General features: G+C 38.2%; 1 protein-coding gene across 5 annotated transcripts in view; it reads left to right on the top strand.

The window, feature by feature from the left end:
* Nucleotides 1–21,438, top strand: part of RPS6KA3 (ribosomal protein S6 kinase A3) — a 142,688-nt gene extending 121,250 nt beyond the window's left edge. For all 5 annotated transcript variants that reach the window (XM_081947342.1, XM_081947341.1, XM_081947340.1 and 2 more), the window contains exons 19-22: nt 2,370–2,446; nt 3,510–3,627; nt 10,440–10,580; nt 19,884–21,438. In XM_081947342.1, the coding sequence (XP_081803468.1) occupies nt 2,370–2,446; nt 3,510–3,627; nt 10,440–10,580; nt 19,884–20,006 (459 nt within the window). In that variant the 3' untranslated portion in view covers nt 20,007–21,438. The remainder of the gene's footprint in view (nt 1–2,369; nt 2,447–3,509; nt 3,628–10,439; nt 10,581–19,883) is intronic.
* Nucleotides 21,439–27,701: the final 6,263 nt, after the last annotated feature.

The raw sequence follows: 27,701 nt of genomic DNA, 5'->3' as shown, positions 1-27,701 counted from the left end.
GAGCCATGTTGGCACATCTGGGAAACCTGAATCTGAAGGTTTCCTGGTTTTCGCACACAGTTGAAAGTTCAAGATCTTGCCCCCACAACCACAAGTCCATCACATGGTGCAATCTTCCACTGCCATGCTGGCAGCTTCCCCCATCCATTTCCGGTTAGGTGCAGAGACAAAGGATGACCTTGGCTTCTAGAAAGGATTTTTATTTTGGCTACATAGCATTTAACTCCATACAATCCCCCCTCCCATTTTCCCATATTAGAAAAGGCATAGTAGAATAATAGAAAGTGTGGCAGGCCTGAGATCCACAAAAAAATATGGCTGCAGGCCTGACATCGATTTTGACACCTCTGTTCAAACGTTAAGGAATGGCTTTTAGAAATAGGTAACTTAGCAAAGGCTTATCCTGCGTCTAAAAATACTAGTAGATTCCATCCTGTACTTGGCTATATCCAGTGCATCAATTAATCAACATGTTGTTTGATGCCTGATGATTTTTTGTAAACCCTGATGGGGGAGTAAATTATATGTGGTAAAACATTTTGCAGCTATTGAACTTCTGGTTTCCAGCATGCGTATGCGCGACGGTCACCTGGTCTTTCAGTTTCTGGCTGGTCTCACACGTAGGCGCACAAGAAACCGGACGAGCAACAGGCGATGTCTGGCATTCCCAGAGAGATGGCTCTGCGTGCCACTTCTGGCATGTTTGCCATAGGTTCACCATCACGGGCTTAGTATAAGCCTTAGTATAAAACAATGCTGGCAGTTTAACATCCTGAAAAAGATTTATTACTTACATCCAAAAGATTTATGATGACTCAGTAAAAGCCTTGCATCAGTCCTCTTAAAAGCCATCCAGGCCAGGAATATTACATTTTGCAACAGATGTTTAGAATCCAATAGTTCCTGGAGCAATAGGAGAGCTTTCCACAAATCTGATTATTAAAAACTGAATATCCATCAGACTCAAGTTGATTGCTTCATATTGGTCCCCCTTATTATCCAAAGTATATTATTGGCTTATAGAAAAAAGGGGGGAAATGATTATTAATAGCTTCAGAAACAAAATACAATCTGACCATCCTTAGTGACAATTTCAGAATCTTACAACCTGCTTAACCAACATTTCTAACTTTGTGCAGAACATTTTTTCACTTCCTTATAAAAACATAAGTTGTATATTGTAGATAGTTCTCACTTAGTGATTACTTGATCAGTGACTATTTAAAGTTTCATGGTGCTGAACAATTGATCCTTATGATGAATCCCCAAATTTCCAGACATTACACCGCCCCTGCAGTAACATGATGTTGATCTAGTAACTTGGCAACTGGCTTGTAATTATGATGGTCGCAGTGGTCCACAATCACATGATTGCAGCTTTCACTGACAGCTTCCTACAAACAAAGTCAATGGGGAAGCCAGCAGGAAAGTTGTAATTACTCTGGCAAGTCTCTCAGGAGTAGCCACCTCTGTGCCTCTAATCATTCACATATGCAACTGCAGCCACCTGCACACCCTCCCCTACCTGATAGCAGTCACCCCATGTGCTTAAAATTGCTTGTGGGTTCTGTTGCAGCCATCTGTGCCCCATCCGCCATCAACCACCACTGCACCCTGGGCTTGAAATAACTTTCATGCACCGCTGCAGCTACCTGCATATCCCCACCCACCTAGCATCAGCCACCTCTGAGCCTGAAATTGTTCACATATGCCACAACAGTCACCTTCATACTCTCCCTCACCCAACAGCAACTTAACTGACCTGCAAGCCACTTGGTATCTCAACTTTCCTCCGTAACTTTGATTGTTCTTTATCCTACATATGGGATTATACATGCATTGGCCAAGCCTCAAGATTTATGGAACATTCCTATTTTTTTCCATATTTTAAAGAATTTGAGGCTGATGATCATACATAAAGGAAACCAAGAAATTGTATATGTGGCTTTCTCTTTGAATTATATGAGATGTAATTATTTGAACTATATGCATTCCATGAGGTGGAGAAGCAACTGTGCAAATGAATTTATCTGAACTATTTATTGTTTTATTTTAATAGTGCTATATTGATTACCCATAATTTATGTGAATGATTTGTTTCAGTTTTGGTTTTCTTTCTTTTATAGTGCAGTGATTTAAACTGTCATTTTAACTGCAATGATAGAGTTTAAATTAATTTAATAATTCAACTATTGTTTATTAAATTATTAAATTAAATTATACAATTTATATTGGATAATTTATAATGGATACAGCAACTTATGTTTCTCAGTGATTCTGTAATAAAAGTAATATTTACAAAAGTAATTTTTACAATTAAGAATAATTGCTTTTTTCTTTTTGATTAATTAATAACATGATTCCCATAGGTATTAAAAAGGCAAGGGTATGATGTAGCATGCGACATTTGGAGCCTTGGTGTCCTTCTATATACAATGTTGACTGGGTATGTTTATATCAATTTACTTTGTCCTGTATCTATATAATGCTAAAACTTTCGTGTCTGCAACCTTTAACTGGGCTAATCCGTGTATCACAAGGCAAATCTTTTTGAGCCAAGATACCTCAAATCAGCTAACATATAGAATACATGGATCCAAAATCGACATTCCATAGCTTCAGTGGAATGGAAATTTGGCAAATTTCATAAAAACATTTTATAATATAAAATTATCATAAAGCATTTTATGATATAATACAAAATATCATGAAACATTTGTTGTCATTTCCTGATGTTCAACATGGGTTACTTTCAAGGCAGATATAGATCTCTGAAAAACTTGGAATTTTAAAAAACTTTTCAAGTTCATGAGAAGCTTGGAGAAAATATATACCTATTATTAATCATTTTCAAATAGTTCACTTGTCATAGTTCAAATTGTACTATTTCTAAATCTGTTCCAGTACTGAACAATGTTAGTACTGCTATATGTAATACGTTACTTTTGTTTCCGAATTTTTTTTGGAAAGCTTTTTGTTCACATTAATAATTGGTAAGCAGTTACATAGTCTCATGAATAATTATTTTTGCAATTTATATTAATAACAGGTAGTCCTTTACTTACAACAATTCATTTAGTAACTGTTCAAAGTTACAACAGCATTGAAAAAAGTGACATGACCATTTTTCACACTTACGACTATTGCAGCATAGTCACATGATCAAAATTCAGCCATTTGGCAAAAGACTCACATTTATTACAGTTGCAGTGTCCCGTGGTCATGTGATCACCTTCTGAGACCTTCTGAAAGCAAAGTCAATGGGGAAACCAGATTCACAATAACCGTGCTATTAACGTAACAACGGCAGTGATTCACTGAAAAACTGACAAGAAAGATCATAAAATGGGGCAAAACTCACTTAACAAATATTTGAACACAAGAAATTTTAGGCTCAATTATGGTTGTAAATTGAGGACTACCTATAATAATTTAGTATGTCAATTCTGATAATGCAATTGCGCAGAGCATTTTTTTAAAAAAATGTTAAAACTATTGTCTTCATTTAGTTATACTCCCTTTGCAAATGGTCCTGATGATACTCCAGAAGAAATTTTGGCACGAATAGGTAGTGGGAAGTTTTCTCTCAGTGGTGGATACTGGAATTCTGTCTCAGAAACAGCAAAGGTATGTCAATCATTGTTCTTGAGAGCTCATTAGGTAAGACAGAATATAAATCAGTATTAATAATAGCAAGTTGCATTATGTTTGCCATTGTTTTCTTCCTAGAGCTGAGAGTCAATAACTGGCCTAAGGTCAACTGTTGTTTTTGTGTGCAAGGCAGGACTAGAACTCATAGTCTCTTAGTTTCTATATAGAATTCTTTATTGGCCAAGTGTGATTGGACACGCAAGGAATTTGTCTCTAGTGCCCAAGTTCTCAGTGTAATGTAATACAATACAATACAATAGCAGAGTTGGAAGGGACCTTGGAGGTCTTCTAGTCCAACCCCCTGCCTGGGCAGGAAACCCTATACCGTTCCAGACAAATGGCTATCCAGCATCTTCTTAAAGACTTCCAGTGTTGGGGCATTCACAACTTCTGGAGGCAAGCTGTTCCACTGATTAATTGTTCTAACTGTCAGGAAATTTATCCTCAGTTCTAAGTTGCTTCTCTCCTTGATTAGTTTCCACCCATTGCTTCTTGTTCTACCCTCAGGTGCCTTGGAGAATAGCTTTACTCCCTCTTCTTTGTGACAACCCCTGAGATTTTGGAACATATATCCCCTAGTCCTTCTTTTCATTAAACTAGGCATACCCTGTCCCTGCAACCGTTCTTCATATGTTTTAGTCTCGTCTCCTAATCATCTTTTTTGCTCTTCTCTGCACTCTTTCTAGAGTCTCCACATCTTTTCTACATCGTGGCAACCAAAACTGAATGCAGTATTCCAAGTGTGGCCTTACCAAGGCATTATAAAGTGGTATTAACACTTCACGTGATCTTTATTCTATCCCTCTGTTTATGTAGCCTAGAACTGTATTGGCTTTTTTTGCAGCTGCTGCACACTGCTGGCTCATATTTAAATGGTTGTCCACTAGGACTCCAAGATCCCTCTCACAGTTACTACTATTGAGCAAGGTACCACTATACTGTACCTGTGCATTTTGTTTTTCTTGCCTAAATGTAGAACTTTACTCTTTTCACCATTGAATTTCATTTTATTCAATAGTGCCCAATGTTCAAGTTTGTCAAGATCCTTCTGTATCTTAAGCCTGTCTTTTTGAGTGTTGGCTATTCCTGCCAGCTTGGTGTCATCTGCAAATTTGATGAGTTCCCCATTTATTCTCTCATCCAAATCATTGATGAAGATGTTGAAGAGTACTGGGCCTAAAACAGAGCCTTGGGGTACTCCACTGCATACTTCCCTCCATGTAAATGCAGTTCCATTGAGGACTACACGTTGAGTGCGGTTGGTCAGCCAGTTACGAATTCATCTGGTTGTGATGCTGTCCAACCCACATTCTTCTACTTTATCTAGTAGTAGGTTATGGTCTACCTTATCAAATGCCTTACTGGAGTCCAAGTAAACTATATCGACGGCATTCCTCTGGTCCACTAATTTTGTCACTTTGTCAAAGAATGCAATAAGATTAGTCTGGCATGATCTGTTTTTGACAAACCCATGTTAGCTTTTGGCTATTATTTTGTTTACTTCTAGGTGTTTGTTTATTCGTTGCTTGATTATCTTTTCCAGAATCTTTCCTGGTATTGAGGTCAGGCTGATAGGTCTATAGTTTCCTGGATCTATTTTTTTCCTTTTTTGAAGATAGGAACCACATCAGCTCTTTTCCAGTCCTCTGGCAGTTCCCCGGTGCTCCAGGATCTCTGAAAGTTATAGTTCAGTGGTTCTGAGATTTCATCTGCCAGTTCCTTCAGAACCCTGGGGTGTAATCTCTCCGGTCCTAGTGATTTGAACTCGTCTAGGGTAGACAGGTGCTCACTTACCATTTTATTCCCTATTTCAATTTGTGTTCCTAATCTGATTTTTCTGATGCTGTTTTTGATAGGTTGGACTGTTTTATCCCTTTGTGTAAAGACAGATGCAAAAAAGGAGTTAAATAGTTCTGCTTTCTCCCTGTTGCTTGTCACCTAGTTGCCACTTTCTCCAAAGGGACCAATTGTTTCCTTAACCTTTTTCTTGTTTTTAACATGTTGGAAGAAGCTTTTTTTTGTTATTTTTTACTTTTGTGGCAAGCCTTTCTTCATTGTGAGCCTTAGCTTTCCTTACTTCATCTTTACAGGCTTGGGCTATTTGCTGATATTCTGCCTTAGTTATGTCCCCATCTTTCCACTTTTTTTACTTAACTTTTTTTTTCCTTTCAGTTTGTCAGAGAGTTCTTTATGCAGCCGTGCTGATTTCTTTTGGGAGCTGTTATTTTTCTTCTTCATTGGTATTGTGCTAGACTGAGCTTTTGTAATCTCATTTTTCAAAATTTCCCAAGCTTCTTGAGTTGTCTTTCCCTTGAGGATTCTCATCCATGGAATTCTTCCCAAGCACTCTCTAAGTTTATTGAAATTAGCTCTTAAAATCCAAGACTCTAGTTTGACTTTGTTCTACTACTTATGTTTGCATAATGTTGAATTCCAATATTGCATGGTCACTTGGCCCCAGGGTTTCTATGGCTTCAACACCTATCATTTCCTCTCTGTTAGTGAAAATTAAGTACAATATGGACGATCCCCTTGTTCCCTTCTCAACTTTTTGGGAAACAAAATTGTCTGCTAGGTTCATCAGGAACCTTTTGGATCTTCCACTTGGTGCAGTTTGTTTCCCAGTTGATGTCAGGGTAATTAAAATCCCCCATTACTATTGTGATGTGCTTCCTACATACCTTAGTTAGCTGACTAACAAAAAGTTTATCTACTTCCTCTGCTTGTTTGGGTGGCCTGTAGTATAGACCAGTGACGTGCAGTCAGGGGAGGCAGGGGAGGCGGAGCCTCACCACTCTCGTCATGAAAATAAAAAAGAATTACTCCAGGAAGCCGTGAAAGTGGCTGGGAGAGGCGCGCGGCTTGGTTTAGCCTCCCTGGACATCTCAGCAGCAGCCCCAAGTGTGCCGATCTCGCCATTTTTTACATCGGGCGAGCCCAGGATCCTTGCAAGGGGAATGGGACCACGTGTGCAGGAGGCTCCTCAGCTCCAGCCTCAATCAGCGCAGCCGCGGTCCCCTTCATCTTGCCTCAGGAAGGAGGGGAATGGGACCACGTGTGCAGGGGAAGGGGATCGCGGCTCTGCTAATCTGAGGCTGTGTGCTGAGGAGCCTCCTGCACACGTGGTCCCATTCCCCTTGCAAGGATCACAGGCTCGCCCAATGCAAAAAATGCCTAGGTACCATGTTTCCCCGAAAATACAACCTGTCCTGCGCTCACTGACCTAGCGTTATCCCAAAAGCACCAAGTTACAGGAGCCGGGGGTGGGGGGAGCGCTCACGTTGCTTGCCGCCTTCAATATACCGCTAGGTTGGGGAGTGGCGTTCTGTCCGGCCAGAGGGGAGAGTTGCCGGGCGGCTGCTCTCTTGTGAACTGGCTCCCGAAGAGCCGGGCACAGCCTCAGGGGCGAAGTAGCCATGAGGTAACTATGCTCACGAGCAGCCGCCCGGAAAATCCCCTGTCTAGCCGGGAAAAGCGCCATTCACTGACCTGAGCAGCCGCCCGGCAAATCCCCTCTCCAGCCGGGAAAAGCGCCATTCACCAAGCCCTTGCGCAGCTCTCCCAGGCGACCGCCGCTGGCTGCTGCTGCCCGCTGCCGCCCGCCGCCCCGCCGCTCCGCTCCGTGCATAACTTCCAAACTCCAAAACTTCCAGCATCGCCCGCTCTAGGAGTGCTCTCTATGGTGGGCCGGCTGCTGGAAGACTGTCCGGAAAACTCTCTGTCCAGCAGCCGGCCCACCATAGAGAGCACTCCTAGAGCGGCCGATGCTGGAAGTTTTGGAGTTTGGAAGTTATGCACGGAGAGGAGCGGGGCGGCGGCGGGCAGCAGCAGCCAGCAGCGGTCGCCTGGGACAGCTGCGCAAGGGCTTGGTGAATGGCGCTTTTCCCGGCTGGAGAGGGGATTTGCGGGGCGGCTGCTGAGGTCAGTGAATGGCGCTTTTCCCGGCTGGAGAGGGGATTTGCGGGGCGGCTGCTGAGGTCAGTGAATGGCGCTTTTCCCAGCTGGAGAGGGGATTTGCGGGGCGGCTGCTGAGGTCAGTGAATGGCACTTTTCCCGGCTGGAGAGGGGATTTGCGGGGCGGCTGCTGAGGTCAGTGAATGGCGCTTTTCCCGGCTGGAGAGGGGATTTGCGGGGCGGCTGCTGAGGTCAGTGAATGGCGCTTTTCCCGGCTGGAGAGGGGATTTGCGGGGCGGCTGCTGAGGTCAGTGAATGGCGCTTTTCCCGGCTGGGGAGTTTCCCGGCAACTCTCCCCTCTGGCCGGACAGAATGCCACTCCCCAACCTAGCGGTATACCGAAGGCGGCAAGCAACGTGAGCGCTCCCCCCACCCCCGGCTCCTGTAACTTGGCGCTTTCGGGATAACGCTAGGTCAGTGAGCGCAGGACAGGTTGTATTTTCGGGGAAACACGGTACCCAGGCATTTTTTGCATTGGGCGAGCCCGGGATCCTTGCAAGGGGAATGGGACCACGTGTGCAGGCGGCTCCTCAGCGCACAGCCTCAGATTAGCAGAGCCGCAATCCCCTTCCCCTGCACACATGGTCCCATTCCCCTCCTTCCTGAGGCAAGATGAAGGGGACCGCGGCTGCGCTGATTGAGGCTGGAGCTGAAGAAATTTCTCCGTTTGGGCTGCGCCCCTGCGATCGGAGCAACCACGTGGTTTGATGACGTCACCAGCCTCACCAGTCATAAACGTCACCGCACGTCACTGGTATAGACCTATGACAATGTCATTTCCCCCCTAACCTTTAATATTGACCCAAATGCATTCAAATAGTTCTCATCATTGTTGTGCTCTATTTCTATAGAGATGTAGTTATTTCTTATATATAGTGCAACTCCACCTCCTCTTTTATTTGGTCTATTTCTTTTAAATAATTTAAATCCTTCTAGCTGTATGTTCCATTTGTGGGTTTTATCCCACCAAGTTTCTGTAATGGCAACAATATCATATCTGCCCTCATTTACTTGAATTTCTAATTCACCCTGTTTATTCCTCATACTCTGTGCATTGGTGTATAGACATTTGAGTCCATTTAGATTGACCCTGTGTTATGCCTGACTGCCCCTATTTTCTTGCCACTTGTATGATTCATGCACATGGTATGACACTCACTATTAAATGCTTGGTTTTGCTTGACAGCAGGAGTGATAATCTTACCCGCACAAACATCTATGTTACATGCACTGATAACCCTATGAGTTTTAGATTGCTGGGGACAGAAATGTTCTGTATCATTTAATTCCCTGTCCCTGCTGTTCAGTTAAAATGTTTATCCAGAAAATCTTTGAATTTAATGCCAAGTAACTCAGTCCCTTTCTTGGATGGGTGCAAACCATCTCTTTTGCACAGTTTTTCATTGGACCAGCTGCAGGTATCATGACTAATAAAACCAAAGCTTTCCCACTCCTTTAGCCACACATCAAACTCTGCTACACGCTGGCCCTTCCCTTTTTGTTCCTTATATACTGGTAAAACCTCTGAAAAGATAAGCCTACAACCTACACTACTAAGTTCATACCCCAAGCTCTAGAAATCATTCTTCACAGAAAGTACATCTTTTTGGGACAGATCATTTGTGCCAAGATGTATAATAGCATCAATGTCACAATCTTTACTTACATTCTTGACTACCTTAAGAATACGCCTCTTGTCTCTGCTGGCAGTAGCACCTGGCCTCTTTTAAAACCTCCATATCCTTTCCTAAATTTACATCCCTTATGATTGAATCACCAACCAGAAGGTGACTTCTCTTTTTATATACCTTGATCTTCTTGTACATCTAAACAACAAAGTGATAGGTCATAGATAAAAAATCATAGTTACAATCACTAATCCTAAAATACAAACAATAAGTGATAAATCGTAAGATACCAATAGGAGAAGGTAGTAGTAAAGATGAGAAATGAGAAGATGAGAAAATGAGAAGGATAATAGCAATTACAGCCTACTACATGAATAAATATTGTTAGGCCTAAGACAATGCTGTGGAAATTAGGTGTTCAGCAGAGTGATTGCATGGGGGGAGGGGAAACGTCTATATTTGTATCTAGTTGTTTTTGCTTGTAGTGCCCTATAGAGGCATCCTGAGGGGAGAAGTTGAAACATTTTATGTCCATGATGTGAGGGATCAGTAGATATTTTAGATATCTACATCTTGGTAGATATGTGGTGGGTCTGTAGATAAATATACCAGTGCCTTAGTCACTACAGCAAACTGGCTTTACAGTACAATGAAATAATTAGGCTATTATTAGGAATAAAGCTCAATAGTTTATATAGCCTTCTCCTGATATTAGTGATTGAAGTAATTTGCTTTTTGGTTGTTGTTTTTTTTGTGTGTAGGGGAAGGAATGCCACAAAAATGGCCATTTTTAATTACCATGATCAGTATTTGGTTCTTTTATTTCCTGTTTCCTTTTTTATATCCCTTGTCTCCATTTATGCAATTAAGTGCAATACCTTACCAGGGCATTTTTTTAAAATAATCTTTTTATTAAAGCTTTGTAAAGCACATAAAAACACAAACTAATAAAGCTTAAGCTGTAAAGAAAGAAAAAAAGAAAAAGCACAGAAAGAAATAATTGGAAAGGAAAAAATAGAAGCTTCTGGTTTCTTTTGCAGCAAATATAAGTACATTACAAAATTCTCCCATACTCTGATTACAAATATCCCTTCATCTAAAGACTGAGGTATCCTTTCTAATCTGAAATGTTGTTTAATATATCTGAATCAAATCCATCATTTTATTATTTTATAAAACTTGTGCAATTTAACTAATTGTTTACAGGACTTAGTTTCGAAAATGCTTCATGTTGACCCTCATCAGAGACTGACTGCTGCTCAAGTTCTAAGGCACCCATGGATAGTTCACTGCGATCAGTTGCCTCAGTACCAACTCAACAGGCAAGATGCTCCACATCTTGTGAAGGTAAAAAATAATCCTAAACATACTATTCCTTAGAGTAGGCCTTTATGGCACACCGATGGCATATATCGGACAACATTTTATTAGAACTGATATGTTCTTCTGGTCATCTAGAGAATACCTGCTAAGAATGTACATGGAAGTGCATAAGATGGCAGGCTTCTCTGCAGTAACCCCCATTCTGTGGAACTTTTCTCCAGAGGAAGATAGACCCTGTTGTGTTAGTTTTCTGAAAACAAAACTGCTTTATTTCAGTATGTTTTTGGTCTCAATGAATGACTACATGGTAGCACCAATTAGGGAATTCATTTGCAATTTGTAAACATTTCTTTTGTATAATCCTTTGTGATTGGAGTGAGCTATAAAAATAGTTAAAATGAATAAACATTCTGTTTCCTATATTTTAATCTGCAGTTTGCCCCCTTATTTTTTCCCATTACAGGAGGTCTCATTTAACAGCCATTTGTTCAGTGACTATTTGAACTAGCAACAGTATTGAATGAGTTTCACTTACAATTGGTCCTTGAAATTCTGACCTTTGCAGCACCCCTTGACCATGTATGTGATTGTGATCTGAACACTCAGCAACCAGCCTGTATCTCCCGAACATCATGGTGTCCCATGGTCACTTGATTGCAAGGGACCTGCAGTGCTTGTTCCCCACAAGGCAAAATCAGTAGGGAAGCTGACAGGAAGTAGGAAGTTATGATCATGTTAAGTTCTCACTTAAAAACTCGTGCTGCCCTCACTTAACAGTAACTGGGAATTGCTAGAATCGCCATCAGTAAGCAGCACAATCATGTGAAATCATGTCTTATGATGGCATTGCTTAGCCACCGAAATTCCAGTCCCAATTACCATTGTTAAACAAGGACTACCTGTATTGCTACCATTTCCATTTCTAGCAATGCTTTGAAATTTGTACATTTAAGATTTTCTTAGTCAATGATCCATTGAAGGCATTTTCCCTATAATAAATCTTTCATCATTAAGGAACAAAATCAGTAATTGTTTACTTCTGTCAAGGAAGTCAATCCTACCCTATTGGCTTAAAAGGAAGGCCATTAAAACTTGGCTACACCAGCAGGCCATGGAGGAATTGGACATTTTAACATAGTTTGTTTTGACTTTGGAGTATTTATCTAATATAATTGAAGTTCCCAAAGTTATGTATAGAGAGATGTACTTTGATTTGATCTTATGAGTTTTTTTATTTTGTAACATTTATGGATGTCACGTAGATATGCCATTCAGATATATCATCAACAGGAACAGCATAGAAATAAGCCCAGTAAATAATAAGTTCTTTCAGTGTTTTTCTTTTTTTAATAGGTTTTTTTATTTTTTTATTTAAACATTTCATTTTCCATTAAACAGTTTGTCGTCCAGGTCCAAATGGCTCTTACAGTCAAAATTTACAGTATGCATTACATTGCTAATAATTCTCTAATCTTACAATAATAACAATCAGCATCATAGATCTATTCATTTCTCCCTCTTAACATACCGTATATACTAATGAAAATATAATAATTATATTCAATATAATAATCTTAATCATATTCCTATGTTAATAACATTTGGGCGGATGAGTACTTTCATTGTTAAAAGCCAAATTGGTATCCTCAAATAATAATATTCTCTAATTTTTCTCCCATACTAACAGTAGCGTGTTCCTTATGTAATATCTTTGAAAGTAACCATGTATCTTGCTTTCCCCATACCATAAGAAGGCATGCCAACCCAGTTATAGATCATTCTTTCATCCATGTTCATCCATACTGCTGCCTGGTAATACAATTCTCAATTTGGTAATCCAAAGCCTCCTCTGTTTCTTGAATCCTGCAACATTTTAAAGCTAATTCCTGCTTCTTTCCCCTTCCAAATGTATTTTAGTATTGTTTTATTAAGTTCCTCATAGTATTTTCCCCCCAATTTTATCAGAATTGTTTGAAATAAGTACAGTAAGCAGTATATTCATTTTAATTGTACCTATTCTTCCTATCAACGATAGTTGCAAATTTTTCCATTTTTCCAAATCTGTTTTAATTTGTTGCATCAATTTATAATAGTTATCTTCCTTAATCATTAAACATCTTGCTGTCAACTGGATTCCTAACTATTTTACTTACTTAGTAATCTGAATATCTATTCTCTTTATTAACTCTTTTTTCTGCTTATCTGCAAGATTTTTCACTTAAATTTTAGTTTTATCTTTATTATTTTCAGTCCTGCTACTTTCCCATATTCTTCTATTTTTTAAAATTAATCTAGGCCCTGTTTCTAATGGATCTTCAAAAATAAATACTAAGTCCGGGATGGCGAACCTGTGGCACGCAGAGTCATTTGTGAGGGCAGGCAAGGCGTTGTCCTGTCAGTTGGCCAGCGCACATGCGTGCTGGCCAGCTGAGTTCAGCCTTTTTTAAAGCCATTTTTCGCCCTCCCCAGGCTCTAGAGGCTTTATAGGCATTTGGGGAGAACAAAAAGAGCCTCCCCCCCCCCGGAGCTTCCGGAGCGCAAAAAAGACGGCTCTATGAGCAAACCAGAAGTTTGGGAACGGACTTCCGGTTTGTTCATAGGGTTGGTTAAGTCACTTCCGGTTTGCTGGTAGGGTTGTTTTTAGTCCTCCGGAGGCTTCAGGGAAGTTTCAGGGAAGCCTTCTGAAGGTCTCTGACGCCTTCGGAGGGCCTCCGAGGGGGCAGGGGAGGCTGTTTTCGCCCTCCCCAGGCTCCTATAAAGCCTCTGGAGCCTGTGGATGGAGAAAAAAGCATTCAAAAAAATGGGGGGGGGGGTTCGCGCCTCTCATGCACGCATGCACATTGGGGGGATCGCGCGTTGCATTATGGGTGTGGCACACCTGCGCACAACTCCCCTGCGCTCCCCTCCTTATGGCACGCAAGCCAAAAAAGGTTCGCCATTGCTGTACTGTCATTTGCAGACTCTTTGTTATACTTTTACTTTTTTATTTCCATACCTTTTATCTCTGTATCCTATCTAATATTTCTATGCAATACTTCCAATGTCATTATAAATAACAAGGGGGACAGGAGACATTGTTGTCTTGTACCTTAATATTAATCTTCTTAGTCACATCTCCATTTACTCTCACCTTTACATTTTATTTATAATGTATCACCTTGATCATGTTAATCTCTCCCCAAAGTCCATGTTTTTGAATAGTGTTAGCATAAATTGCCAGTTCACATTATCAAATGCTTTCTGTCATCTAGGAAGACCAATGCCATTTGCTTCTCTGGTGTGCTTCCTAATATTCCAATGTATTTAAGATTATTCTCATATTATCTTTAATTTGTATCTTGGGTAAAAAAAAACATTTTGATCTGAATGAATAAACTGGTTTAGAAATCTTTTTAGTCTTTCTGCAGTTATTGCAGCAAATATTTTATAATCAGTATTTAGTAAAGAAATCGGTCTATAATATCTTATATTCTTTTTCTAGTATTTTTTGCTTTTGTTTCTTTTTATTTTTCTTTCCCATATATGTTATGACTAGTCCTCTAATATACCGTATTTTTTGGAGTATAAGACGTACCAGAGTATAAGCTGCACCAAGGTTTTGAAGAGGCAAATAAAAAAGTAGGTAGGTAGATAGAGGGGGGGGGAGAGAGAGAGAGAGAGAGAGAGAGAGAGAGAAATACAGTAGGTAGGGAGAGAGAGAGAGAGTAGGTAGGTAGGTAGGTAGGTAGGTAGGTAGGTAGGTAGGTAGATAAAGGGATAGAAAGAGAGAGAGAGAAATAGAAAAATACAGTAGGTAGGTAGGAAGAGAGAGTGTGTAGATAGGTAGGTAGAGGGATAGAGAGAGAGAAATAGAGATAGAGATAGAGAAATACAGTAGATAGGTAGGGAGAGAGAGAGAGAGAGAGAGAGAGTAGCTAGGTTGGTAGGTAGAGGGATAGAGAGAGAGAAATATATATAGAGAGAAATACAGGAGGGAGGGAGGGAGAGAGTAGTTAGGTAGGTACCATCTTTCCCTGAAAATACGACCTGTCCTGAAACTAAAGCCTTGCCACATTTTTCGCATGGGCAAAAATATAAGCTCACCCCCGAAAATAAACCCCCTGGAAACCCCCCCCCCTTCCGGCCAAGCAGAGCACCACTCACTGACATAGCGGTATCCTGAAGGCGCCAAGCCACAGGAGCCGGGGGGAGAAAGGCGCTCACATTGCTTGCTGCCTTCGGGATACTGCTAGGTTGTGGAGTGGTCTGCCTGGCCGGAGGGGGGAGTTGCCTGGTAGCTGCTCCCTTGCGAGCTGGCTCCCGAAAAGCCGGGCACAGCCTCAGGGGCAAAGCAGCCATGAGGGGACCACGCTCACGAGCAACCACCTGACAAACCCCCTCTCCAGCCAGGCAGAGCACCATTCACTGACCTAGGAGGTATCCCTAAGGCGCCAAGCCACGTGGCACTCTGCCCACTCCCCAGCTCCTGCAGCTTGGCACATTAGGGATACCCCCTAGGTCAGTGCATGGTGCTCTGCCCGGCTGGAGAAGGGGGTTGCGCGAGCGCCTCTTCCGCCCCCAGCAGGCATTCCTCCTAGCCTCAACATGTCCGGGCCCAGCTCTCCCTGCAGCAGCCACCACCGCCACCATGCTATGAGCATAACGTCTTCTTCGGTTCCAAACTCCCAAACTCGGCTGCCGAGTCTTCCAACAGCAGCCACTCTAGGAGTCCATTCTATGGTTGTGGGCTGGCTGCTGGAAGACTCTATAAGAGAGTCTTCCGGAAAGAAAGTCTTCCAGCAGCCAGCCCACAACCATAGAGCGCACTCCTAGAGCAGCCGCTGCGAGAAGACTCGGCAGCCGACCTTGGGAGTTTGGAACCGGAGAAGAGGTGGCTGCTGCAGGGAGAGCTGGGCCCGGACATGTTGAGGCTAGGAGGCATACCTGCTGGGGGCGGAAGAGGAGTTTGTGCAACCCCCTTCTCCAGCCGGGCAGAGCTCCATGCACTGACCTAGGGGGTATCCCTAATGTGCCAAGCCGCGGGAGCTGGGGAGCGGGCAGAATGCCACGTGGCTTGGTGCCTTAGAGATACTCAGTAGATCAGTGAATGGTGCTCTGCCCGGCTGGAGAGGGGGTTTGCCGAGCGGTTGTTTGTGAGCTTGGTCACCTCATGGCTGCTTCGCCCCTGAGGCTGTGCCCGGCTCTTCAGGAGCCAGTTCTCAAGGGAGCAGCCACCCGGCAACCCCAAAACAATAAGCCATCCCCTATAATAAGCCCAAGGCCATATTTTGTAAGTAAAAAGAAAATAAGACTCTGTCGTATTTTCGGGGAAACACGGTAGGTAGATAAAGGGATAGAAGAGAGAGAGAAATATATATATAGAGAGAGAGAAATACAGTAGATAGGTAGTTGTTTCTGCTGGCACAGCACTTGATCAATGTAATTCTCATCAATCAGTTAAAGAGCTTTCCAAAAGGAAAAAAAAGGGGAGGGGAGGTTACACTCTTCAAACCTCCCCAAAACGGCCCATTTTTCATGAAAACAGGCCCATTTCCCCCCCAAAAAGGCATGAATAGCCTTGGGGGGGCTTGCAGAGTCCTCCGGGGGGGCAAAAACAAGCAAAAAACAGCCTGTTTTTTGCTCATTTGTGCCCTCCCCAGCCCCCAGGAGCTCTCTGAAAGCCTCCATAAGGGTATGCACAACCATTTTGGGGAGGGGAGGGGCTTTGGGAGACAAAAAATGTATTCGGTGTATAAGATGCACCTAGATTTTCAGCCTCTTTTTTGAGGAAAAAAGGTGTGTCTTATACCCCGAAAAATATGATATGCCTTAGCTATATCCCATACATTTTGTAGTGAGGTGTCTTCTTTTCTATTTTCTTTTTTTTTAATGTCCAATTCTCTTTCCATAAATTGAATAAGTTCCTTTTCTTTTAGCATTGATTGGTTCAAGGTTCATCTTAGTTTCCTTTTTTGTGCCTTCCATATAACTTTTATCAAATTGTGATCCGCCCAATTGCTTATTTCTGTACATTAGACTTTAGTTCTTCTGGAATCCATATCATGTCTATTCTGCACCAAGACATATATCTATTTGAATAAAATGAGCATTGGTTTTCATTAGGATGAGTCTCTCGCCATACATCTTGAATGCCTACTTTCCACCATTTTAAAAAAGGCTTTTGGTAGTTTTTTCTGGCTTTTTAAATTATTTTTTAGTTTTATAGTCTTGTTTCTCATCTACAATTGCATTGAAGTCTCCTACTATACATATATTTTCATAGTCCAATTCTATTATTTTCTTATGGAGTTGTGCATAAAAGTCCTCTTGATAGTTATTTGATGCATATATTGCTACTAGAAGTATCTGTTTGTTATTCATTGTTATCTCCACCATCAAAATCCTCTCTTCCTCTGTAAATATTTGCTTAACATTTATTGTCTCTTTTACATAAAGAGCTATTCCCCTCTTTTGTTGTGGTAAAGAGGTATAAAACTTCCCAATTTTAAGATATAGTATTGTTTTTTAATATGAACTTCTTGCAAGCAGATTATACCTAATTTTAATTTTTCTGGTTTACTAAAAGTCATTTTCCTTTTTATTGCCGAATTCAATCCAATTATGTTAATTGACATTAATTTTACTTCTTCCATGGTTTTACTTTTAGATGGGTTTTGTTGTCCAATCACACTTGTCTCTCTCAGTTCTTTAGGCTTCTCTCCTTCTCTCTTTGCTATTTCCTCCAGATCTCTTCCATCTTCTCTTTTTTGTACCCTTCTCTCACCTGCAACTTCTTGTCATCTGTCCTCTGTTATCTCTCTTTCCTCTCTTATTCTCGGTTCCTCTTGTGATCAAAGTAGTGTTCGTAGAATCGTTCTGCTTTTTCTATGGTGTCTAATCTATGTCTTTGCTCCATCCAGGACACCAATATTTCCTCTGGTATCAGTCATCTGAATTTCACTCTGTTTTTAATTAGTTGCTTTGTTAAGAATTTATATTCCCTCTTTGCTTCTCTAACTCTTCTCAGGATCTGTTTTAGAACTACTACCTCTTTCCTTTTGTATTTTAAAGGGTTATCTCTCATTTGTTGTAGGAACTCTGTTTTCATTGTTTTTTTAGTGAGTCTTACATGTACTTCTCTAGGAAGCCTGTTTCTTGTCGCATATCTAGTCTGCATTCTAAACGTTTCATCAATTTCAGCAAGTGCTTTTTCTTTGGTCACCTCTAAAGCCTCCATCAACAACTTTTCTAGTATCTCAGGTAAGTTCTCTCCCTTCTCTTCCTCCAAATTCTGGAACCGCAAATAATAATCAGCTCTATCCATCTCAATTGGTATAATCATTCTTTCTTTATTTTTGTGTGCCAATGTAAGTCTATAGTCAACTTCCTCTACTCTTTTTTCTGTATCGTGGTTCACTATTCACCATCATTTGTTGAAAATTCTATATTTTATCCTCTTCTTTCCCCATTCTTTCTTTAAAGTCCTCATGGAGGACTTGTATCATAACTTTCTGTTCTGCCTGCATAGTATTCATTTTCTCTTGTTGCAACATGGCATCCAGTGACCTCTGACCTGATGGACTGGATGTTGCTGAAGATTGCAGATGGTGTTTCCTCATTTTAAAATCTTTTATTATTTGTAATCCACAAAAAGGAAGGGATGATGCTGTTAATTGTAATTCAAGAATAAGGTAAAAGTATAAATTATAATCCAAAAGTTATCAATCTTTAAGCTCTGCCAGTCATGTTTTTCAGGTTCTTTAAACCCTAATTCTTTCTTATCAATGACAAAATTGATAATTTGTAATCCACATAGGCCCACCAAGCCCTAGAATTTAACCACCAGCTATTTTATATCCACCAGTGGAGAGTTCACAGAGCAAAAGTAATAGCAAAGGAAATATACTGCTATTCTCAGTTTCTGTTTTGTTTTATCTTTTTCATTTCCATTTAAGTTCCAAGAGCTGCACTTTTTAAGAATAAAAAAATCTCAGTGTTTCACTCTCTGCCTCAGTTGTCCAATTTGAACAATTGTAGTTCAAAAGTAGTTTATCTGTCAGTTGTTATCGTCTGCTTTTTTCAGCCAGTCAAGGTTATACTATTTATATATTTTTCCTTGCACTTTTACCAGTAGATGGCACTGTTGCTCTATTCCTCTTTTTTCTTCCTCTTCTTACTTAATACACTCCATTTCAAATTTTATAAAAATGTTTTTAATAAAAACTCAGTGTTTCCAAGCTTTATAATATCTAAACATCTTCTAAATTAGTCAGTTTTGTACTTGAGGTATCCAGTCCTGCTTTCTAACTGGAAAGTTTTTCCACTCTTTTTTAGATAGATCTTTGACTTTACTTCTTATTCTAAAAATGGCTCCTAGGCTTCTCTCGCTGCTTTTCTGGGAGGTGGAGAAAAAAAACACAAGTCCACCGCCTGCTTTTAAGTCCCACTTTCACCCAGATGCTTTCCAGGGGGTTCTTTCTTCTATGAAAGTTAAAAGTTATAAATCTCTTAGTCAGATTATTCACACTGTTATTCAATCTCATGTTTCCAGTCATTGTCACAGCTTCAGTCCAGCACGCATTGGCTGGCTTTCCTCCTACTGAGTTTGAGAGCCTTCTCCGGGTCAGTCAGAGAGATTGCAAGCTCCCTGAGATCAGTGGAATGTGCTCTCTTTATTCATCACCCATCCAAGGTGATTAAGATCCGTCCAGACATCCCAACAATCCAGATTTTGGTGTGTCCTCACAGAACCCTGTGAGACACATCATAACACTATGATTTCAGCCCCGCCCCTCTTCAGTGTTTTTCAAAGGGCAATTTATTATTATTACATACGGGTTTAATAAAACTACAAAATTTGTCTAACATACTTCAAATTTTTCTTGGTTTCCAAATCTAATATGATAGGATAAAAATGTAAAATACTTAATAGAAATTAGAATACTTAGTAACCAATGATACTAAAGGCATATGTGGTATCATCTAATCAGTATAGCTTCTGCGAGATGGTTGTTATTTGCACAAATTCTTCCTATTTGAGAACTGCAGTTAGCATTAAGAGCAAATCTAAATCACATTTGTGAGATTTGAGAAGTATACAGTGCTAGAATGTTGGACATTCCCTGTAAACTAATGTTTTAAATGATTGGGCAATGTTATTAATACATATTCTTGCCTGCATGGATATGAGGTGCAAAACAGAAAGGCAGAGACATGTTGCACTGTAGATTAAGATGTTTATGTCTTTTAAATATTAAAATTCTACATTATTAAATTCTGTTTGTTTAAACTCCGTAATGTGGTCATTTAACCTATGATTCACAATTTAAAAAATCTTTTTATTCCTAGGGTGCCATGGCAGCTACATACTCAGCATTGAATCGCAATCAGTCTCCGATTTTGGAGCCAGTGGGTCGCTCTACGCTTGCTCAAAGAAGAGGAGTAAAAAAAATTACCTCAACTGCTCTATGAAATGACCTCATGTAAAAAAAAATGGTACCACAATGAGTTGATAGCACAAATTATGGCAACAGATAGCACCCCAATATCCTGAAAGCACACTCTTCCAGCTGGTACTGTTCTGCTGCTGCTGCTGCTCCTGCTTTCATCTTTTGAAAACTGTTAAAGCAAAACATTTTCCTTCAAGTGGAGAAAAAAGCGGAATCAGTGATTGAAAAAAACTATTAATGGAAATAATTATGAACACCTCTTGTAACAATAGATACACTGAAAAAAGCACTCTGCACCATATAGCATTATTTTTATAGGGAATCTTTTTCCTCCCTTTAAAATAATTATTTGATACATGTAAGGATGGACAGTTTATGTTAAGCACTTACCTTAAAATATGTTTATATTAGCACTGTAATTTGTGCCATCCAGTGTTTTATATGTTTTGTATATTTTTCCTAACAATACACTTACGTACTGTTTCCTCTTTAGACTAATTGATTTGACAATTAAATCTGATTAAAATATTAATCAGTATGATTGGACATCTCTAAAACAGCTTGACTGTTAAACAGCTATTGAATGTAATTCTGTGAATGTGTATTTCCTTGCTTGGATTTTCCCATGAACACATTATTAGAAATCTTGAGAATTGTTAAAGCATTTAATGGCATAAATGGCATATTTTAATCATATATGTAGTTTGCTATGTATGGAAGCAAAAAGGATCTGCATATCGTCATGATGAGTGTCTTTTGGTGAATCTCAGAAACTATGGCTAAATAGTTTAACTTTGGTTCAGGTGATGTTAATTGTAACTGGTTTTTCTTTGTTGCTTAAGCAGCAATAGCATTTATTGCACAGTGCTGATCAGAAAATGGAGGGGATAGAAATGTAATGTTTAAGCTGAAATAGTGCTTTCTCCAATAATAATGTTAGATCATTTTGTAGCTAAAAATTAACAGCAGGTCTGTTATATTTGGGCCACTATAGACAAAAGCAGCATTGAGTCCAAATTGAATGGAATGTGTCTCAGTGTCTTCAACTTTTCTAGTGGCTCTGCCTTCAAAGTTTGGCATGTTTGTAGATTACAATCTTGAATAATGCTGTATAATCAGATGCTAAGGTTGCAATCCTAAACACACATACTAAACATAGCACTACTTCTGAGGTTGTTTTTATCATTTTCATGGGGACTTGGGAAAACTTTCACCTCTTCAAATTGTTTTGGGATCAGATATGTGAGATGTCAAACTTTTTATGTATTGCAATATATTGTATGCTGAAGAAATGAAGAATTTTGGGTGGCTCATCAGAATTCTGCCAAAGAAATTATTCTTTATACAGTAGTAATATTTCTTTATTGTCTTGCATTTTGCCAATAAGTTAGTCTCAGTTCATTGTGGTAGATAAGCAAAGTAGGAAATGAAATATATCTTTTTTTAATATCAAATGTTTGTGATCTCTTTAATCACTGGGTACTATAGTTTGTCTGTCTTTCTTTTAGTTAATATTAATTTGTAGTTCTTTCCAGGGCTTCATCTCATGTTTCTGCCTTACAGACTCACGCAACTATTTCAGATTACCAGTTTTATTTGTACTGTAATTTAAAATCCTGTTCACACACGAGTTCTTAAATGAGTCTTTGCTTGTATAGATGCTGCTAATTAGCCACCAAGGGGCCTTTATTTCTTACTGTTCGTTAAATGTTGATGTCTTAAAATACTTTCTTCTGTCATGCTTGAAAATATTTTTTAATTTTTCTAAATGTTGCCTCAAGATTTAATTGCAATGACAGATCCTAAATAAGTGATATTTTATAGTTAAAGACAGCTTTTCATGACAGAGTCTAGTAACATGGGGATCATTCATATGATTTGGATTTTCCACACAAAATACATGGGCAAGGGCTGTTTCCTAAATTTGGATGGATGGAAATACAGGTAGTCCTCAACTTATGACTATAATTGAGCCCAAAATTTCTGTTAAGTGAGGCATTTGTTAAGTATGTTTTGCCTCATTTTACAACCTTTCTTGCCACAGTTGTTAAATGAATCACTGCAGTTGATAAGTTAGTAACTCGGTTAAGTGAATCTGTCCTCCTCATTGACTTTGCTTATCAAAGGGTTGAAAAAGATCATCACATGACCATGGGGGTGCTGCAGCAGTCATGTGTGAAAAATACTCATAAGTTATTTTTTTCACTGTTGTAATGTTGAACGGTGAGTAAATGAACAGTTGTAGTCGAGGACTACCTGTATATGGTTTTATCTGCTGAAATTTTCTAATATGTCTATTTTTAACATGATTTTCAGCCCTAATGTGTTTATTGCATTTACTTTGCCATGATTTCCCTAAAGCATCTATGGTGCAATTCACAACTACATAAAATAAGTTCTGGGGTATTTTTGGAATTGGAAAGGAAATATAATGTTGAGCTTTTTCAAATGGATCCCTTATTTTGATGTATATAAACATATGCACTAGTTGTTCTTGGTCATGGGTTAAATCTAACAAAAATGCTGAAATGCTAAATGTTGCTGAAGCTCTAGAAATTTCACAAAATGCTTATTCCATTTTGAGAGAAGAAACAAATTTTTGTTTCTTTCTTAATAAGCAAAGAACAGACATGTAAGGCATGTTTATATCTTTGGAACCTTGGAACATGAATCCATTATTTGTATTAGTCTGCTGCTCCAGTTATTTTATTTCACTTTGCTACTATATTTTATTGTCTTGCAGAAAAAATATTTTATCTCTGTGCGCATGAACATTTTTAATAACCATCTTCCAAATGAAGGGATTTTAGTAGATGTTTTAAAGATGCTATTCACATTGGACTCATGCAGTTAGATTTATATTGAACAATATATGCTTCTTAGCAGATTCTTATTTAATATTCTGCAGGAAATAAGTGGGTGTGTGGGTATGTGAGTGGGTGTGGTGTACACATACATACACACACACTTATAAATACGTCTTCTCTACAAAATAATTTTAAGCAGTTGGATTCAATCATATATAATCATGTTCAATATGTAATCCATTTATAGCCCTGGGTTATTTTATGATTTTAAATGTAGTGGTTAGAGAGCATGAAGGTGAGCACATTGGAATTTACCTATAAATAAATAAGCAGATTTTTTTTCCAATTGGATTGCACTGGAAATTTTAGATTTTATCTTAATAAAATTTCATCTACCCCTAAGAAAAATTAAATGATTTACTTTTCCTAGACAGAAAACATTCTTACTTTATATAAAGCAATCATTTATGCATATTATATTTAAGAAAAAGAACAGTTTACTTAAACATTGATATATTTACAACATCTCAGTTGCATTTTCCAAGTTAGTTAAGAAAAATAGATAATGTAATTTTGTTCCTTTTAAAAGTATTTGAAAACTGGTACAAAATAATTCCATTACTCATTATTTCTCAAATAATTTATTTAAGCCTTTCTATAAATTTTAAATCGGCATAACACATCAGAAAATATATAATTTATAAATTTGAAGTTAAAAGAAAGCTATTATTTCAATGTCTTCTGTGACTTTTGTCATCCTTGGCTGGGAATATTAGTATCAACCAAATTGGAGGTGACTTCCAATTAGTTAATCTTAAATAATTGAATGTTTAAGCCTGTTCTGATTCATGTTTTCTAAAATATTATTTAATAGCTGAATAGAAAAATAATGTTTCTTCGTAATTCTTGCCTTTAGATAATATATACTTCCTGTGTTTTTATAACAAAAAAAGAGGGAAATATATTATAAACCCCAACATTCATTGATAACTACTTTTAATTTTTAGATTATTTTGGGATTTTATATAAAAACATTAAAATTTCCTTATCACTCACTACAAATATGGTTTAGAACTTAAATGGCCATTTAATATATGTGCAGTGAGAATTTCATCAGGAACATATCTCCACCCATAAGAAGCAGTTGTCTAAATGAGCAATCCATGATAAAAGATTCACCAACCATTAATGATTTGGCACAAATAGTATGCTAATGATTAATAGAGGTATCTTGAAATGATTTTCAAAATTGGTATATTAAGTGTCATGAAGTTAGTGTCAAGTCTTAGTAACTATGTAGATAGATTTTCTCCCTTGAATTGTTCTCAACCTGGCCTTTTTGGTGTCTTGGTCATACATTCATTGTTCTTGCAATGGTACTAATCTGTTCTTTTTTCTTTCACTTTTCCCAACATCATGGTCTCTAAAAGAAACTGGATCTTCAGTTATATAATATATCCAAAACATTAGTTAAACTTGATCATTTGTGCCTTGAGTGAGAACTCTAAATTTATTTGTTCTATGATCCATTTTGTTTGTTTTCATGGCTATCCATATTATTCTGTAGAGTCTTTTGAGCATCAAATTTCAAAAGCATCAATATTTTTTCTATTCTAATCTTCATGGGTACAGATACTTCACAGCACCTGAATATATTTACCAAGACCTTGAATTGCTATACTGTATTTCCTGATTGCTGATTTATTATTCATAGTCAAACCTAAGGACATTTCGTAGCTCGACATGAGAGCATTATCAAAGACCTTTCTATAACCACTGAAGCATAAATTGATTTTTTGGCTTTCTCAATTATCCAGTATGAATGCCTCTTGTTCCATGTCTTTTTAAAAGATGAGTTTGAACATTTCCTTTTCTGTGTAAATGTCTAAGCTACATTGGTTGATTCTAAACCATGAGTGTCAAACTCGCAGGGTCACGTTGCCATCACTTGACATTTCACAATGTTTTTCCCCTTTGCGGAACTGGAGTGGGCATGGCCTGCATGTGACGCATCTGGCTTTGGGCCGCCAGTTTGACACCCCTGTTCTAAATATTATTTTACTAGCATGTAAAATCAAGGATATTGTGCAATGGTTTGCACACTCTAAATTTCCTTAATATTTGTAAGTGTGCAGTTTGCCATATTTCTGTAGCTACTCTACCTGTGTAACTTGCTAATGATGTAACTAACTTCTTTAACTAGAAGTTCTTTTAAACAGTGTATCTCTTCTAAGATATTTTAGATGTTGGCAACCCTTATTTATACACTCCACTTCTGTTTGATCTTCATTTAATCAATTATTGTCTGTCGATTGGTATCCTTTAGTATAGGAAATTGATGCAATATTGGAGATGGGAGATCTTTTTGGAAAAATGTTTTTCATTGTCTCTGTTTCCATCTTGTATGTCTTATGAAATACTGAGCCTCTCTTTTAACAGTTCCATGAAATTATTGTTACGTTCCTCCCAGATATTTATCTTTCTTGGTTTTGCTGTCTCTTCTCTTCTTGGGAATACCTACCACCTGCAATGACATCATTCCAGTTTGATTTCTTATGTGCAGGTCTTTTGACAGTCCCTTTCCACATTCCTTCAAACATCAGCTTGTTTTATATCATTCCATAGTTGCTCTGGTTTTCTATTAAGGTGCAGGCTTTCAGAGCAATTCCTGATGTTGCCCCTTGAAAACAATAAGTATATACTCAATCATATCAGGGTAACTGGTTAACTTTGTTCCTCCACTTTAGCTTGATTTGAAATTTACATAGAGTTTGTGATCTGTTCCACAATCAGATCTTGGCTGCATTTTTGCATTCTATAACCAATCTCTTCCACTTCCTTATACCAATAATATACTCAATTTGTTTTCACTGTGCTCATATATGTGTATATTAGTCCTTATTGTGATTGTTTGAAGAATGTGTCAGCAATGAAAAAAATATTAGATTGGCAGAAATGTGTAAGTAATTTGCCTGCTTCATTTCTGTTCCCTAGGCCATGTAGTCCAACTACATTTTCTTCCTTATTGTTTCCAGCTTTGGCATTCCAGTCGGCAATCATAAGCAACACATCTTGTTTGAAAATTATGTCAATTTTGGATTGAACTTGGCTAGAGAACTCATCAACTTCCTCTTCTTCTGCATCAATGGAACTTGAATAACCATCATATATTGTCTGCAGAATCTAATTGATATTTAGTCATCAAGTATTATCTTTGCTATATCTTCCTGACTATGAAAGCAACTTTCCACTTAGGATTTCATGTCCAGAATAATAGACAATATGATTTTCTTACTGAAAATGCCCAATTTCCAGTCCATTTCAATTTCCTGATGCCCAAGATGCTAATGCAGTTTATTCTATATATCTTTTATTGTGTTTGAATTTTTTATAATCATATTTTTAAGTTCCATGTTCCCTCCCTAATTTTGACTTTGCAACCTTTGAATTTTTTCTTGCATGGCAAATGTCAGCACTAAATTTTCAGAAAACTTTAATCTAATTGCATCATAAATATTAGTGCTCCAAAAGGTCCTCAGCTTTTCTTCAGTAGCATGTTGTGTGGCATCCAACTTGATGGGGTCATCTGGCATATCAACAATCACTTTATCCAGGTGTTTTTCTTGGTAAAATATAGTAGTCTACTACTGTCTTCTCCCACACAGTTTGAAATGTTACTGAAGTAATCATTTCTAGCAGGCAGAAGAAAATGTGAGAATTTTTAGCCAGGGCAGGGTCACGCCATAAAGAGAATAAACACTAAGAAATTTTATTTAGGTACCCTATGAATGTAGATATAGATCAAGTAAATCACTGTTTTATGATAATAAAAGGAAGGTTTTATAGCATATAAATTATTGATTAGTAATGAGTAGTTTTTAATCTTGATGCTGATGTATATGTATCTTGATACTTCTGACCTAAACAAAGGGAAAGTCCACTTACAAGGGATATACTTATTTTACCATTTTAATGACAATGGGGCAAGTAACTATTTAAGAAATTTTAAGATACATATATAAAATATTTTTATACAGTTCTGTAGAATTATTCTTTATATTGATTTCATAAGTATAGCATGCAAATATAAGATATAGTAACATTTAACTGTACTGTATCTTTCAGACAGAACATTAAAGTTGCATCAGATGCTTTCATTAGCATTGCAACTAAAATGCTGATAACTAGGCAAAAATAAATTTTGATTATTTTATTGAGAGCTCTCTGTTTTTAGAAAATATATATGTATTATCCTTTTTCCAAATATTACCACATGAGAGTCTGGAAGGATACTATTGCTTGTATTCTTGTCAAGAAAGGTTTTGTAGTCTTCAAAAGAAACTAAAGTGATAATGCAAATAAAATTTGAAAATACTGCATTTATGAAGCATTTTATTTCTTCTAGGTGTCTGTTGCAAAGCAGTTGTATTTCTTTTGTATATTTCATAGTTACAAGAATTTAATAAACATGTTTGTTACTATAGGGATCTCTAAGTTTGAGTTTTATGTAGTTACAGTATCAAGCAATATTGAGGGATTTCTATGACAAGTCATGAAATATACATAAAAGTTAAGCAGAGGAAGAAAAAATTGAATGTGTAAGAAGACATGCCTAAGAATCTGTTGCTGTTTCTTCTGTAACATCTGAGGAAGATAAAAGCAGTGGTGTTCTGTGTTACAAGAGAAAGGATCAAAAGAAAGACCCTTCGCATAAAACAAGGGAGATCTGTCTTTAATGAGCAGAATAAGGGAAAGTAAGTTACATATAGAATATTATTTTCTCAGTTAATCTCTCTCCTCTTACAAAAAAAACAGCTACATGATATCTTGGAACGAATTGGGTCTAGAAATTATAATTACTGCTAGAACTGAAATGAAATAACCGTTCTCTTTAAACACAGAAGATGCAC

This window comes from Natrix helvetica (assembly GCF_964273705.1).
Source record: "Natrix helvetica genome assembly, chromosome: 3".
NCBI lineage: Eukaryota > Metazoa > Chordata > Lepidosauria > Squamata > Natricidae > Natrix > Natrix helvetica.
This window is presented reverse-complemented; position numbering and strand designations above follow the sequence as displayed.